This window comes from Neoarius graeffei, chromosome 2, assembly GCF_027579695.1.
Source record: "Neoarius graeffei isolate fNeoGra1 chromosome 2, fNeoGra1.pri, whole genome shotgun sequence".
NCBI classification, from domain to species: domain Eukaryota; kingdom Metazoa; phylum Chordata; class Actinopteri; order Siluriformes; family Ariidae; genus Neoarius; species Neoarius graeffei.
The window spans coordinates 38,485,405-38,503,355 of NC_083570.1; the positions used below are offsets into that span (position 1 = coordinate 38,485,405).

Sequence of the window (17,951 nt, forward strand, 5' to 3'; positions counted from 1 at the left end):
CCAGAATGGATGTCAGTTTGAGAACAGGTGGTGACTAAATAATAAAATGTCTGTAAATTCTATTACTCTTTGAAAATTACACGGATTTTAATAAACACATACAGTACTTTACAGTGATTAAAAGTGTGTATACATTTTTTTTCGGGACATCCTGTATGTGCTTGACATCTTCACACACCTGTGTTTTAATGTCTTGAAGTGTGCATCAGATACGTGTGCGTCAGAGTGGCATCCTGTATTTTGTGTAATGTGTATATATATTTATGACAAAAACAGGGCACTGATACAAATTTTAGGCCAAGCTAAATATGGTATGCACTTTGGTGGTATGTCATAATGTGAGTACCTGTTTGATTTTCAAGTAATTCTTTTAAATATATGAGTAGTTGTTTGTTCGCTGAAGTCTCCAAACCTGAGAATTTGAGTATGGAAAAAGTCTGGAATTTTAAATTTGAAAATGTGTAGGAACCCTGGGAAGGGGCCAGCTCCAAACTGTAAAAACAGTCTGCATGCCTAGGTGCTCGATTTTATACACCTGTGGCCATGGAAGTGATTGGAACACCTGATTCCGATAATTTGGATGGGTGAGCAAATACTTTTGGCGATATAGTGTATATTAGTTCCTAGAAAAGACTTGGATCTGTTCACTTTTTTGCAAGTTATACCCATTGACTCTATACGATCCCCACATGTATACACATCTAATCAGCCAATCATGTGACAGCAGCACAGTGCATAAAATCATACAGATGTAGGTCAAAAGATTCAGTTAATGTTTGCATCAAACATCACAATGAAGAAAAATTGTGATCTCTGTGACTTTTAAATTACTCTGTCACACACAAACAACTCAGGTTCTTAAATCATTATCATCATCATCATCATCATCATCCAATCATATAGCTACAACACACTCTTGAATATATACTCATATTTATCCTACAATTAACTGAGAAACATCTCTGAACAACTATGTCTGCATCAGTGATTGCTGTTCCCAGATCCATGAGGCAGAATCTCCTGGCCGGCAGAGGTCTACATTCCTGGATCATACCTTGTCAAGTCAACTTCCTTCAGTACAGACAGATCAAAACCCATCAGTATATTTGTTAGGGATGGCACCAAAAATTTTCATCTGAAAATGGTCCTTTTTGGTTTGGGGAGAAAGAGAAAAAAAAAAGATTTTGACCCAAAAATATTAAACAGCCCTACAATGAAGTGTCAAGTCTAACATTTTATACATAAGCTTGATGGACTGAGCCGTCGTGTCTGTCAGATCTCATTTTTTCTGTGCACAAGAAATTTAGTTTACTGCTGGTGTTTGTGCCTACAATGGCTAATAAGGCCAATCCAGGAACGGCAGCTGCACCCACAGTCCTGACAAATGAAGTCTGCTCCTGGTCGTGGCGAGGCAATGGTGGCTTCTTTACACACACACACACACCAGCACTGCTTATTGTCTTCAATTCGGTTGTCTTCAAACTTCTTCAGACCTCTATCGCAGATAGCTGAGAACATCATATTTGTGGTACCTCTATTGGATCTGAAGTCACATTGGCTCTCTGGTAGAGTGGCGTCAAGATGTTCAACCAGACGATTGGTGATGATTCTTGCTAAAATCTTTTTGGCAATGGAGAGCAAGGTGATGCGTCTGTGGTTATCACAGTATCTTCTGTCTCCCTTTGTGTATGGACTATTAGACCATCCTTGAAGGTTAGAAGGTTATATAAGGTTAATTATGATTAAATAATAAAGTGATTAAATATGCTGTTTTGTGGGACTGGCACTCTCTGAACAGCGTCAAGAGTGAAAATATTGGCCAGGTGAACATTATACAACCTATTTGTATATGGATTATATCCAGATGTGCTGTTATGGCACAGCACAACTGATTTGCATTCAGCGATGCCAACAAAACTCCATAAAAGGCAAAGCTCTCAGAGTGGAAAGCACAAAATGACTCCTAAACAGCCACAAAGAAGAATTTCTCAGAGGCAGAAGTGGAAGTAGACATCTCATCTCATTATCTCTAGCCGCTTTATCCTGTTCTACAGGGTCGCAGGTAAGCTGGAGCCTATCCCAGCTGACTACGGGCGAAAGGCGGGGTACACCCTGGACAAGTCGCCAGGTCATCACAGGGCCAACGCATAGACAACCATTCACACCTACGGTCAATTTAGAGTCACCAGTTAACCTAACCTGCATGTCTTTGGACTGTGGGGGAAACCGGAGCACCCGGAGGGGACCCACGCGGACACGGGGAGAACATGCAAACTCCACACAGAAAGGCCCTCGCCGGCCCCGGGGCTCGAACCCAGGACCTTCTTGCTGTGAGGCGACAGCACTAACCACTACACCACCGTGCCGCCGGAAGTAGACACGTCTATGAGAATATAAATAATATTATTTAACAATGTAACCAGCAGAGTCTCAAGACCTGAAAAGGCCAAAATATGGAGAGGAACCAAGATTCCACACCGATGCTGTCTTGGAAAAACAGGACACTATGCATAGACTGGCCTTAGTTTATATATACCAGACTTTCTTCTTAAATGAATGAATAGTTTATCTCATCTCATTATCTCTAGCCGCTTTATCCTTCTACATGGTCGCAGGCAAGCTGGAGCCTATCCCAGCTGACTACGGGCGAAAGGCAGGGTACACCCTGGACAAGTCGCCAGGTCATCACAGGGCTGACACATAGACACAGACAACCATTCACATTCACTTTAGAGTCACCAGTTAACCTAACCTGCATGTCTTTGGACTGCGGGGGAAACCAGAGCAAACCCACGCGGACACGGGGAGAACATGCAAACTCCACACAGAAAGGCCCTCGCCGGCCCCGGGGCTCAAACCCAGGACCTTCTTGCTGTAAGGCGACAGCGCTAACCACTACACCACCGTGCCGCCCTGAATAGTTTATTTAACTTAAAATGGATTTGGGTTGGCTTGCTGTCTTTATTTTTGATATGTAACATTTCTTTAATGACATTAATATGAAACGACTAGATTGAACAAAAAATATTTTTGTGTGCAATAGTTTGTTGCTTTTATTTTGTGCACTAAGATTTCCCCCCAAGCTTTAACTTTTTATTTGTTCTTATTGTTTTAATGTTAACCCTATTATTATTATTATTATTATTATTATTTCTACATCACACAGTACATACTTTTTTTGGATTAGTCAGTTTGTACCGGTATTTTCTGCCATCTGTCAAGTCGCAACAAGGACCTCAGACAGACAGCACTTTCCACAATATGTGTGCTGTTCCAAGTAGTGCTAACTTTTGCAAGGTTTTAGTATCATATGTAAAATCAAGCATGTTAAGATAGGTCTTCAATTTCTTTGGGACTGATCCCAAAGCCCCAGTGATTACAGGGATGACCTTAACCTTTGACTCTGGTAATCCCCAAAGTTGTGAGATCTCCACCTTAAGTTCTGACAAGAACTGAATCTTCTGACAAAATGATCCTTTGTACCTTTAGATCCTTTCCTATAATCTTTCTGTTCAACCGGTAACAGATCATTCTCAATGAGGAACATATAAGTTTTCTGACCGAGAATGCCCATTAAGACCTTCCAAAGGAGGTTAAGGCAAGCAATAGGTCTGTAGTTCCCCGCCGCACTACCCTTATCCCAATTCTTCATAATTAGTGTTGTTTTTCCCTCAACCATTCGATCTGGAACTTTATCACATTGCAGACATTCATTCAAATGCCCACCTATTCTCTCATGCACCGATTTAAACCACTTCAGCCAATACCCCTGAATACCATCGGGTTCAGATGCTTTCCAATTTGGCAGGTTCTGTGCCTGGTCCCTCACACCACCAGCTGTGATGGTTACTTGACCTTGCTGCGGGGTGTTAGTCACTTGTAGCTCTTCCCACACAGATGCAACCCACTGTGCACTGGTATTATAGGAATCGTCTTGTCCTCAAATTCCTTCCCAGAACTGACAAACCTCCTCTGCATCTGGTGGAATGTCATCCACCTTATCCCCGTCCAGATTGTTGAAAAACTGCTTCTGATTTTTGGTGAATGACCTGTTTTGCTGGTACTGCTCAATCCCTTCTGTGTAACATGCCACCTTGACTGCCTTTGCATGCACTCTCTGTTTTATTGTCTCGATCACTGTTTGCAAGCCTTGCTTCTTGACTTGGTACTTTCTTTCAAGACTTCACTGAATCTTTCCTGTTTTTCCAGTTTCCTTTGTACCACTGTTCAACTCAGCTTAGATCTTTCCGCAAAATTTCAATATCCCTCTCAATCTTGCACTTCCACCATGGTTCTTTCTTAACCCTCTCCTTCTTCTCCTTTAGGCCAACCATCTCTCCTACCAAGATGGATGCGGATCTTATTAAATCCCTGGTTTCCATTATATCTCTTGTTGGGATGTACTTCAACACTTCATCAACTTTATGAGTTGCTAACTTCACTTTCTATCAATCAAAACATCATAAATTGACCTGTTCTACTCTATCCACAATAGCAATAATTTCCTTCAATCTATTTAAAAGACTGACCTGCTCATCACTAAATTCCATGCTCTCCTCTGGAATGTCTTCCAGATTACCAATTTCGATCAGCCTTCCTGCATCATCTCCAACTCCTGCTTCCTCCTAATCTTCAACAGCTCTCTCAACATAAATATCCTCCAGTCCTGACTGATGGTTCCCATCCATACCTCTTTGCAGTTTGCCTCTGATCTCCAGTATCTGGGGTTCGGTTAGCCAGCCTTTATGCAGTATCGCCTAGATCTGGTTCATAAGCCCATTCTTGCTCATCTTGAACATGCCTCTTGCTTCCCACTGACTAAGTGTCTTCTTTCCAACACCTCTACCCCTTCAAGCTTTGCTCTTTCATGACACTCAATCACAATTTTATCACAATATTCAGCATTTGTCCACTTGTGTCTTTTTGCACTGTCGCATTGCTTATTTGTGTTGGTTTGGCCAGTTGCAGGATAATGACCAGTGGATGCCTGGTCCTCCACATCCAACCTGCCAGGCACGACAGTGTCCAGTACAGGATCAGTCCCTTTCACGCCGTTATCTGTTTCATAATTTTGCATCATTTCATGAATAAGTTTGGCTTGTTTAGGGCTTTCCTCCCAGTGTGTTTATCGAGACACACCAGCTCTAACCAAAGCTCAGAGAGGCTCCAAATACCCTCATCAAGGGAGAGTTATCCTGTGCCAGATCCCAACCTGGTATTTCACAGACTCCTCGCTGGCACCATCAGATAGATGGAATGTCTACCAAGGCTGAAGGGTTCCATCCACCCTGGTTTTTATTTTGGGGTTGTCCTTCTCCTAGATTAGTTGCTTATCACAACTATTGAGTCTAATCTACCCAGAGCAACTGGTTTTGAGGTGCCAGAAACTCGCCTTTTACCCCTTCTCCTCTTAGTTCCAAACAGTTCTGCCATGAGAAGGCCAGGAGCTGGACTTAGTTGTCAGAGGTTTTTTGAAATGCAGGCCATTGGAGTATTTTATAGATCAGAGACAGCTCATCTTTTCTGATCATACTGGCATTGACAACATTATTATTATCATCTCATCTCATTATCTCTAGCTGCTTTATCCTGTTCTACAGGGTCGCAGGCAAGCTGGAGCCTATCCCAGCTGACTATGGGTGAAAGGCGGGGTACACCCTGGACAAGTCGCCAGGTCATCACAGGGCTGACACATAGACGCAGACAACCATTCACACTCACATTCACACCTACGGTCAATTTAGAGTCGCCAGTTAACCTAACCTGCATGTCTTTGGACTGTCGGGGAAACCGGAGCACCCGGAGGAAACCCACGTGGACACGGAGAGAACATGCAAACTCCGCACAGAAAGGCCCTCGCCGGCCACGGGGCTCGAACCCGGACCTTCTTGCTGTGAGGCGACAGCGCTAACCACTACACCACCGTGCCGCCCATTATTATTATTATTGGACATTTATTTTGAAAAAATTCTATGCAACCCAGAAGTCCCACTATAGACCCTTTTCAGTCACGTGACCTTCGTAAACGCGACCACCATTTTGGACATGTAGCGGACTTCGGCTTGAATTGGTTTGAATGCGAGGAAGGCGACAAACGGAGAACATACAAGAAAAAGGAGCGAGATGCAGAAAACACCTTCGCTATCCAGCAACGTAGGGCATTTACAGGGCGAGCAGAGGGAGAAATAACAACAGTAACGACACATTAGCAACGCCGTACAGAAATAACAGTTTATGGCACAGACCCTTTCGGTTCTCCTCATCTAGCTGCTACAATGACTGCTTAGACTGCAACAATAATACCTAACACACATTTAAGTATCCGTCGTATAGACGTGAAACTCATCGAGTGACGAGTGTGTTCATTGATAAGCTAACACAATCTAAAAGTAGACATACCATCACACTGCCCTGGCGCTGTGTACAGTTTACCTTCTACGGTTTGTGCACTCACTAGTTGCCATTACTTTCTCGAACCGTTGTTACAGATTACAGGGAACGGCCTGGATTTAAGAGACAAATACATGTTCCTCTTATTTTGAACACTTATTTGTAGGCAGTGCTTAATTTGTAAAGTGGGAGGTCCCGGAGCGCAGAGGATGAGCGGCTCCGGTGCGGAAAAAAAGAGGGGGGGAGGGGGGCGCGGCGCTGCGCTTCTGGGCATGTTTTGTAATAACACTGCAAATTAAGTTCATCTGCAGATATTTTGTGGATGTCGTTTCATGAGAGAAATCACCAACAAGACAGATATCAAAATCAGACATTAACACTAAATAAACTTGCATTTTTTAATTTAATTATTATTATTATTTTTGTTACATAGTCAAAAGAGGTGTCGGATCACCGGATCCAGTGTAAATAGCTGCCGGAGCCAACGCCCGAGGTTCCGGAGCGCGCTCCGGCTTGCTCCCCCTCAAATTAAGCGGTGTTTGTAGGACACTGCCTCTGATCTGTCCTACAGTCTACCAACAGCAAAGGAACACAACGCTAGCTAATAGCTACTACAGAAGAACAAAGAGGTTACAATGGGTTATTTTAGCCTATTTGGTTACACACTCGCCGCCACAGAATGTTAACAGCAATGTAATGCCTTTTCTGGCTAATTTTATTCGTCTTACCTTCAACAAAGTGGTCACTACACAAGCGCTGGTATGCCGCTATCCATCTTCTCCATCGGTCAGCATCTACCGGGATCCGATAAAATGATAACCCTTGCCTTGTTTGTTGATGGTTACTACATCCAGGTGCACAACAATATAGTGGCATGATGGAAGTCTTGCTGAAAATAAATATTTTCTTTGCTGCCGTTCCTCAATGTTGGCTGTGGTAAACTACTGGTAGTACACGTCCAAAATGGCGGCCGCGTTTGTCGTGACGTCACGTGAAAAGGGTCCATAGAGACGAATGAGCCATCTGGCTGCCATCTTACCACTCACATCGCATGTATTTGGCTTATGTGTTAAGCCATCATATCCGATCAAACTTCTCATCTCATCTCATTATCTCTAGCCGCTTTATCCTGTTCTACAGGGTCGCAGGGCAAGCTGGAGCCTATCCCAGCTGACTATGGGCGAAAGTCGGGGTACACCCTGGACAAGTCGCCAGGTCATCACAGGGCTGACACACAGATACAGACAACCATTCACACTCACATTCACACCTACGGTCAGTTTAGAGTCACCAGTTAACCTAACCTGCATGTCTTTGGAGTGTGGGGGAAACCGGAGCACCCGGAGGAAACCCATGCGGACACGGGGAGAACATGCAAACTCCACACAGAAAGGCCCTCGCCGGCCACGGGGCTCGAACCTTCTTGCTGTGAGGCGACAGCGCTAACCACTACACCGCCGTGCCGCCGCCCAATCAAACTTGCCCCAAGAAAAGAAAATCTCCTGACTTTTTCCCCCTTTCATTACCTCCTCTTATTTTCTCCACTTTACCCTCATTCCTTACATATCTTTATAGCACTCCGCTTCACTATTATTGTTTTTTTTTCCAGTCCAGTCTCTGATCATTTTTTTTTGAACAGCTCTTTTAGTACTATAATTATTTTTAGGGAGATTATTTCAGTTTTCCTGCTATACAGTGTATCTTTCTTTCTTTCTTTCTTTCTTTCTTTCTTTCTTTCTTTCTTTCTTTCTATTTATTTTCAATCAATCAATCAATCAATCAATCAATCAATCCATCAATCCATCAATCAATCCATCAATTATACCAACACAAAGGCTATATACTACTTCCTTTCTATTTAGGACAGTTGTTGAAACAGGATTATTTTCTCATGTTATTTGCCATTCACTTCATTCTTACAATCATGTCTTAACAGTATTTATTGGTCATACTGGTTGCAAGCTGCATGAATATTGTGAGAGTGAATTGTGTGACCAATAAATACTGTTAAGAGGTGACTGTGAGAATAAAGTGAAAATGGCAAATAACATGAGAAAATAATCCTGTTTCAGGCGGCACGGTGGTGTAGTGGTTAGCACTGTCGCATCACAGCAAGAAGGTCCTGGGTTCAAGCCCAGTGGCCGGCGAGGGCCTTTCTGTGCGGAGTTTACATGTTCTCCCCGTGTCTGTGTGGGTTTCCTCTGGGTGCTCTGGTTTCCCCCACAGTCCAAAGACATGCAGGTTAGGTTAACTGGTGGCTCTAAATTGACCGTAGGTGTGAGCGTGAATGGCGACTTGTCCAGGGTGTACCCCGCCTTTTGCCCGTAGTCAGCTGGGATAGGCTCCAGCTTGCCTGCGACCCTGTAGAACAGGATAAGCGGCTACAGATAATGGATGGATAATCCTGTTTCAACAACTGTCCTAAATAGAAAGGAAGTAGTGTACAGCCTTTGTGTTGGTATAATAATAATATCCATCCATTATTTGTAGCTGCTTATTCTGTTCTACAGAGTCACAGGCAAGCTGGAGCCTATCCCAGCTGACTATGAGCAAGAGGCGGGGAACACCCTGGGCAAGTTGCCAGATCATCACAGGGCTGACACATAGAGACAAACAACCATTCACACCTACACATTCACTACGGTCAATTTAGAGCCACCAATTAGCCTAACCTGCATGTCTTTGGACTGTGGGGGAAACCGGAGCACCCGGAAGAAGCATGCAAACTCCACACAGAAAGGCTCTTGCCAGCCACTGGGCTCGAACCCAGGACCTTCTTGCTGTGAGGCGACAGTGCTAACCACTACACCACCATGCTGCCCTATTATTATTATTAGTATCTCATCTCATCTCATTATCTCTAGCCGCTTTATCCTGTTCTACAGGGTCGCAGGCAAGCTGGAGCCTATCCCAGCTGACTACGGGAAGAGGTGGGGTACACCCTGGACAAGTCGCCAGGTCATCACAGGGCTGACACATAGACACAGACAACCATTCACACTCACATTCACACCCAGGCCCGCCGACGGGGGGGACAAACGGGTATGTTGTCCCGGGCCCAGGAATGGGGGGGGCCCAGAACTGGGCTCTCATGAAGTTGCGATTAAATTATTTTACTTCATTTCAAAATGTGTTGATTTGGGGGAGAAATGTGCTATATTTGCATTCAATAAATGATTTCTAGATCTTTTGCCTTTATTGTCTTTGAAAAAGGCGTCAAGAACCCCTTACCACCCCTAATGCAAAAATGGTTTGGCCTGACTCTTTGATTAAGGGGAAAAAAACAACATCGTTCGATCATAGCGCTTCGACAATCAGCGTGTGTGCCATTTGTCAACATGCACAAGTCAGGAGCACAGAAAAGAAAAGAAAAGAAAAGAGAAAAAGAGAGGAAGAAACCAAGAGACTCAGGGGCTCACTGCATAAATATTTTAAAAAAGATTCGGATGATGCAGCAGGTACTAGCAAAGGCAGTGGGGCAGCTGAGCCAGGTAAGACACAGCCAACTTTTTCCAGCCCCGTAAAGTAACCCCAACCAAGGCACACGCGGCACGCAATTCATGTTACAAACGAGGGGAGAGCAAGTCACACTGAACACCATATCAAACGCACAGGGCACTGAATCATTTCATAACCACAACGGCTTAATAACATTGTGTTTCATATATCTGATTGAAGCTAAGAATATTCATATTAGCCCGCAATCATATCCCGCCGTTTCTCGAGTGGTGTGTTCTTCTCTGCTTTTCACACTGGGCGTGCGCAGCCATCTTGGAAGTCACTCGCTCCAGAGCGCTCATAGAGTACACATCATAGAGTACACATTTAGCGATTCGTTTCCGTGTTAGAGGGCTTAAAAGCTTGGATTTTTTAAAAAGAATTTAGACATCTGAAGTGATGGAGCACTACTGTGAAAGTTTGGATAAGCAGGCACGGGAGCGTTATGCTGAGAAGGTACGTTTCATTGGGAATGTAGATCCATACACTGTTAGTGAGAAGGAATGGAAAGCTGACCCCAGCTTGTTGCCGCATTTAACATACATAGATCTTGTGAACTATCTAGTGTTTCACCCAAGTCCATTTTGTGAACTAAAGGATTTCCAGGACTACAAGAGCATGGAAGCATACGATAGATTTGTGTCCGGTTGAGTCCGCGATGTGTCGGTGTTTACTGCTGAAGACGGAGAGACAAAAGTGATCAGAGGGAAAGTGTTACACTCGCAGAGACTATCCCAGCCTAGTTTACACCCCTGGATAATATTTGACAAGAGACATGCTATTTTGTGTGCACATTGCAACTGCATTGCTGGACTTGGGGAATGTTGCTCCCATGTTGCTTCCCTGTAATGTTTTATGTTGAAGCGGCCACGAGACTGAGGGAAAGAACGACGGTCACACAACAGCCGGCATACTGGATGCTACGGGTAACTATGATATTAAAATAACTATTTTAGTAACTATTTTAGTAACTATGAAATTCAAGACAATATTAACCTACCTGTCACAAAGTGATCAGAACAAATCCGGATACAGTCAAGTTTTCCTAAATTTGATCGGTTAATGGCAGCCAGCCACTGTCGTCTCCTCCGCTCGCTTTTCTCCTGTGTTGCAATTCCCTGGTTAGTCACGACTTTAGGGAGTCTGTGGAAGCTTTTGCCACCCTTTTCCCCCCGGCTACTACAGCCAACAATGACACACGTATTCGGCATTGTCACCCCTTTTTGCTTCGCTGGACAACAACAATGCACTGACACAGCGCGCTTTGACTTCCAATATGGCCGCCGCCGGGTTCACGCTGATCTTGAAGCACTCTATACTATGTTCGCCCCCAGCCCTGCCCGAAATCCCCCATCCATCGCTGCTCCTTCAAGAGCACCCCAATCGCGTAATTATAGTAGACTATCCACGAGTTTAGGAAGGCATTGTGGGGGCTGTCGCATGCAGGCTTGGGGCGTAACGGAATACAGTTAATGGCGTTCGGTTAAAGGATACAAAATAACAGTAACCGCTTATTCCGTTACAGTACGGGGGGGAAAGATTCAGTGAAATTGGGGATTACTTCACAGGATCACAATGTGTGTGAGGTTGCTGGTTTTGGGCTTTTTTTTGTTAAAATGTTAAAACTGTAAAAATGTTGAAATGCTAAAATGAAATGGTTGTTGACCGGTTGAATGGTTTTTGAATACCTGTCATTTAAGGGTTGGAGTGAATAGAGACTGGGATAAGAGAGGTGTGTGTGTGTGTGGGTTGGCCTGGGGGGGGGCCCATTCAGAGCATTTTGTCCCGGGCCCAGCCAAAGCTGTCAGCGGCCCTGTTCACACCTACGGTCAATTTAGAGTCACCAGTTAACCTAACCTGCATGTCTTTGGACTGTGGGGGAAACCGGAGCACCCGGAGGAAACCCACGCGGACACGGGGAGAACATGCAAACTCCGCACAGAAAGGCCCTCGCCGGCCACGGGGCTCGAACCCGGACCTTCTTGCTGTGATGTGACAGTGCTAACCACTACACCACCGTGCCACCCCCTAAAAATAATTATAGCACTAAAAGAGCCATTCAAAAAATTATCGAAAAAAAAACAATAACAGTGAAAGGGAGCGCTATAAATATGTATAAGGAATGGGGGTAATGTGGAGAAAATAAGAAGAGGTAATGAAGGGGGGGGAAGTCAGCAGATACGTTTCTTGGGGCAAATTTGATCGGATGCGATGGTTTAACAAGTAAGCCAAATACACGCGATGCGAGTGGTAAGATGGCGGCCAGATGGCGTCACTCTGACGGGCCAATGAGCGCTCCGGATTTTACACAGAGCTCAGTGCGTTTTTGCAGCCACCGGAAGTTCCCAGCGCGCAATGCATGCTGGGATTTGGGAAAGGAGTGAATGGAGATCGCTGTTTTTTTTTTTAAATAGTGGGCTGTTATAGATGTTCGTTTATTTATTTTACACACTTCATGAGAAGTGCGTCCAGAAAGTAGAACTGAATTAAAACCTAAAGAGGTGTTGAGCTGATGTTGGTTCCTGCAGAGCACGTGTTCCCTGAGCAGATACTGTCCTCAGCAGAGAAACAGACCTGAAGAAACAGCAGCATGGATGATCTTCAGTGGGAAATCTGGATTCCAGAGGCAGATTTCAGCAATGACACTTGGGAGAATGAAAGAAGTCAGACGACACTGAAACAAAGCGGTTTGCTGCACATCTCTCCCACTGAAGGTTCAACAGTAGATTTTTAAAAATTCCTTAATTGTACAAATAATCTGGAAGACATGAAGAACATGATGTAAAAGAAGCAATGGATTAAGTCGTAGTCTTGGCAAAAATGCATTAAGTTGCTGAGAAAACCCGTTTGGAAAACTGATTCCAGTCTGGAATGCTCCTATCAGTCATTTTACTTACACACACACACACACTATGGGCCCCTGTGGCCCCTGGGGGCGGAGCTATCTGTATAAGGCAGTGCGCTTCAGAGGCTTAGTTTATTAGACTTAGACAGTCTTTATTGTCATTCAGTATGCAACATGTGTACACAGAACGAAATTTCGTTGCAATTTGGCTCAGCACGGAATTAAATATGAAAGCGTATTTAATTAAATTATGCAGCAGGAAAAATATTATAAAGTGCAATAGTATAAAGATTAGATTAGATAGAACTTTATTGAGGCGGTATGGTGGAGTAGTGGTTAGCACTGTCGCCTCACAGCAAGAAGGTCCCGGTTCGAGCCCCGTGGCTGGCGAGGGCCTTTCTGTGCAGAGTTTACATATTCTCCCCGTGTCCGCGTGGGTTTCCTCCGGGTGCTCTGGTTTCCCCTACAGTCCAAAAACATGCAGGTTAGGTTAACTGCTGACTCTAATGCTGTGTTCACACTTATACCGGTACGAAAGTGGTATAACTGTATCGATGCAAAGTATACCGGTACAGTTTAGTGCATCTGTCCACACTAGCGAGAAATGTTTGCGGTTTTCTTTCACGGTAGTTGAAATGCGCGTGCGCAAGATGTTTCCGTGGTTACCGAGTAACTTCCTTCCGAGAATATATGGCATCCGTTATTCCGTGATCTCGAGAAAACAAAACAATTATTTCATGATCTCAGCTGGATCACTCTATCTCCGTCGGTAGAGGCGAAGCCGGGCCAGTCTTCTGCGGAGGTGCTGCAGACTAATTTTGAAATGATCCCTTATTAAAAGGCTTAATGCAATCTCTCCCTGTGTCAACCCCTGATCAAAATATTGCCTTATTAGGTGATCGATTATTCCAGACATTCTAATGACCAAAGTTTCGTCTATACAGAATGAGAAATAGCCCCAAAGTCAGCATATCACAAGTCTCTTGGCGCACCTGAATGAACCATTTCTCAGCTGTTTACTCGAGATCATGAAATAATTGTTTTGTTTTCTCGAGATCTCGAAATAACGGTTTTGTTTTCTCGAGATCTCGAATTAGTTGTGTTGTTTTCTCGAGATCCTGAATTAATTATGTCGTTATCTCGGGATAACAAGGTGAATAAAAATAAAGGATTATATGAAGGGCCTCTCTCGGCTTCCGTACGGATGAAACAACATGTGCGTGTGCTTTTTTGTTGTCAATGTACAGTCTGTATTTCTGGTGGTCATTTATTCAGTCGAATCGTATAAAACGCGCGAGGCAGTTGAGAAAGAAACAAAGAAAACGAATCTCCGTTCTTCACTGTTTTATTCAGCGAAGACATTGATTGAGGTGTGTGACTTTGCGCATGCGCATTAGATTTGTATCGATACAGAACCGCTTCATCTGTCCACACTACAGCGAAGTGCTACAGTACCGATACTGTACCAGTACGAAACCCATACATTTGTGGGTTTCGTACCGCTACAGTTATACCGCTACAGTACCGGTATAGTTGCTAGTGTGGACAGGTGTTGCGGTATGAAAGTAGTATCGTATCGGTACAAAATCCCTAGTGTGGACAGGGTATAAATTGACCGTAGGTGTGAATGTGAGTGTGAATGGTTGTCTGTGTCTATGTGTCAGCCCTGTGATGACCTGGCGACTTGTCCAGGGTGTACCTCGCCTGTAGTCAGCTGGGATAGGCTCCAGCTTGCCTGCGACCCTGTAGAACAGGATAAAGCGGCTAGAGATAATGAGATGAGATGAATAATAATAGGGCAGCATGGTGGTGTAGTGGTTAGCACTGTCGCGTCACAGCAAGAAGGTCCTGGGTTTGAGCCCAGTGGCTGGCGAGAGCCTTTCTGTGTGGAGTTTGCATGTTTCCTCCGGGTGCTCCGGTTTCCCCCACAGTCCAAAGACATGCAGGTTAGGTTAACTGGTGACTCTAAATTGACCGTAGGTGTGAATGTGAGTGTGAATGGTTGTCTGTGTTTATGTGTCAGCCCTGTGATGACCTGGCGACTTGTCCAGGGTGTACCCTGCCTCTCGCCCGTAGTCAGCTGGGATAGGCTCCAGCTTGCCTGCGACCCTGTAGAACAGGATAAAGCGGCTAGAGATACAGTGGGGAAAATAAGTATTTGATGCACTGCCGATTTTGCAAGTTTTCTCACTTACAGAGGATGGAGAGGTCTGTAATTTTTATCGTAGGTACACTTCAACTGTGAGAGACAGAATCTGAAAAAAAAATCTGAAAATCACATTGTATGATTTTTAAATAATTAATTTGCATTTGATTGCATGAAATAAGTATTTGATACAATAGAAAAACAGAACTTAATATTTGGTACAGAAACCTTTGTTTACAATTACAGAGGTCAGACATTTCCTGTAGTTCTTGACCAGGTTTGCACACACTGCAGCAGGGATTTTGGCCCACTCCTCCATACAGATCATCTCCAGATCTTTCAAGTTTCGGGGCTGTCGCTGGGCAACACGGAGTTTCAGCTCCCTCCAAAGATTTTCTATTGGGTTCGGGTCTGGAGACTGGCTAGGCCACTCCAGGACCTTGAAATGCTTCTTACAGAGCCACTCCTTAGTTGCCCTGGCTGTGTGTTTCGGGTCATTGTCATGCTGGAAGACCCAGCCACGACCCATCTTCAATGCTCTTACTGAGGGAAGGAGGTTGTTGCCCAAAATCTCGTGATACATTAGCCTGGGCCCGCCCATCCTAAGTGTGACGCAACACGAGGGCCTGTTGCGAGCTTAGTCTGGCAAGGCTCCAGCTATCTCCAGCTCTTCCAAGCTCCCGAAAAATCGGGAGCCAATCAACTTTGAGCATCTCCAACGGCCCTGGGTAGAGGCGTGTTCAAGGCAGTGACGTAGTAGAACTGCGACCGGAAGCCATAGATTGTTTACAGAATCTATGCCGGAAGCGCTTCATTCACTAGAAACATTACGACCATGGAGCAGCGGCAAGCCTTTGACACAGCGGTAGATGCTGTATTGAAAGCATTCAACGGGAAGTTCTCATTGAAAACGGAGCAAAGAGCAGCCCTGGAGGTATTTATTCTCCTCCTTCTTCCTGTTACTCAAGCAGTTTCCGTCGCGTCACATACGTCAGAGGAAAGAGTGATGTGATTGGTTTAAGCTTCGTCACAGCCTTTTCTGGCTTCGACCAGTAGCAAACTGAGGCATTTCAGGGAGGCGGGTCAACCACACGCTTTGGGAAACGGTTGGGCTTAATATCTTTGCCAGACCAAATGCTCGCAGAGCTTTGAAGTCGCGTTAGCCAGACTAGCGATACATGGCCCCATCCATCCTCCCCTCAATACGGTACAGTCGTCCTGTCCCCTTTGCAGAAAACCACCCCCAAAGTATGATTCCACCCCCATGCTTCACGGTTGGGATGGTGTTCTTGGGGTTGTACTCATCCTTCTTCTTCCTCCAAACACGGCGAGTGGAGTTTATACCAAAAAGCTCTATTTTATTTCTATTTTATTTACATGACCTTCTCCCATGCCTCCTCTGGATCATCCAGATGGTCATCGGCAAACTTCAGATGGGCCTGGACATATGCTAGCTTGAGCCGGGGGACCTTGCGCGCGCTGCAGGATTTTAATCCATGATGGTGTAGTGTGTTACTAATGGTAATCTTTGAGACTGTGGTCCCAGCTCTCTTCAGGTCATTGACCAGGTCCTCCCATGTAGTTCTGGGCTGATCCCTCACCTTTCTCATGATCATTGATACCCCACGAGGCGAGCTCTTGCATGGAGCCCTAGAACGAGGGAGATTGACAGTCATCTTGGAGTTTCTTCCATTTTCTAATAATTGCGCCAACAGCTGTTGCCTTCTCATCAAGCTGCTTGCCTATTGTCCTGTAGCCCAGCCCAGCCTTGTGCAGCTCTACAATTTTGTCCCTGGTGTCCTTAGACAGCTCTTTGGCCTTGCCCATGGTGGAGAGGTTGGAGTCTGATTGATTGTGTGGACAGGTGTCTTTTATACAGGTAACGAGTTCAAACAGGTACAATACAGGTAATGAGTGGAGAATAGGAGGGCTTCTTAAAGAAAAACTAACAGGTCTGTGAGAGCCAGAATTCTTGCTGGTTGGTAGGTGATCAAATAGTTATTTCATGCAATAAAATGCAAATTAATTATTTAAAAATCATACAATGTGATTTTCTGGATTTTTTTTTTAGATTCTGTCTCTCACAGTTGAAGTGTACCTATGATAAAAATTACAGACCTCTCCATTCTTTGTAAGTGGGAAAACTTGCAAAATCGGCAGTGTATTAAATACTTATTTTCCCCACTGTGATGAGATGAGAACTTTATTGATCCCTTTGGGAGGGTTCCCTCATGGAAATTAAAATTCCAGCAGCATCATTACAGGAGAATAGAAAATAGAGAAAACTTCTAGATAAATTGAATTAAGTATTTACATATAAAAAAAGAATAAGATATGGGGTGAAAAAAAGGCCAGCAGGAGAGGTATTCTATGTTTATATTGCACATTGTCCAGTATTGCTTTTTGTCAGGCTAGGCCAGCGTTTCTCAACCTTTTTTCAGTCACGGCACCCTTCAGAACTATGCAAATTCTCAAGGCACCCCCATATAAAATATATGCAGTCACGCTGACCATACGCTGACCCCGGCAGTGACGTTGTGACATGGGAAAGGGGGCATGAGACAAATTTTGATGATGCATGAGGCGGAGATGATCTGCATTAGTGGAGCTATCATTTTTTGGAATTTTAATTCATTTTATTTATTTCAATGTTAGAATATATAATTTTTTGACGGCACCCCTAACGAAGCCAGACGGCACCCTGGTTGAGAAAGGCTGGGCTAGGCTACTGCTGCTCCTTCCCATCCTCTGTCCTCCTGTTACCCCTCCTCCCCCCCAGAGAGGAGTTGTACAGTCTGATGGCATGAGGGACAACGGGGTTTTTAAGTCTGTTCGTCCTGCACTTGAGAAGGAGCATTCTGTCACTGAACAGGCTCCTCTGGTTGCTGATGACGGTGTGCAGAGGGTGACTGGCATCGTCCATGATGTTCAGTAGTTTGTCCATAGTCCTCTTCTCTGCTACAGTCACCAGAGAGTCCAGCTTCATGCCGACCACAGAGCCGGCCTGCCTGATCAGTTTGTCCAGCCTGGATGTGTCCTCCTTGGATGTGCTGCCCCCCAGCACACCACGGT

The 17,951-nt window shown here is 44.6% G+C and overlaps 1 protein-coding gene across 3 annotated transcripts in view; it reads left to right on the forward strand.

Moving 5' to 3' along the window:
- Nucleotides 1-12,251: 12,251 nt before the first annotated feature.
- Nucleotides 12,252-17,951, forward strand: part of taf1a (TATA box binding protein (TBP)-associated factor, RNA polymerase I, A) — a 48,341-nt gene continuing 42,641 nt past the window's right edge. The window contains exon 1 of one of the 3 annotated variants that reach the window (XM_060914165.1): nt 12,252-12,602. In XM_060914165.1, coding sequence (XP_060770148.1) covers nt 12,479-12,602 — 124 coding nt within the window. In that variant the 5' untranslated portion in view covers nt 12,252-12,478. The remainder of the gene's footprint in view (nt 12,603-17,951) is intronic. The other 2 variants (XM_060914168.1, XM_060914169.1) reach the window with 2 other exon arrangements.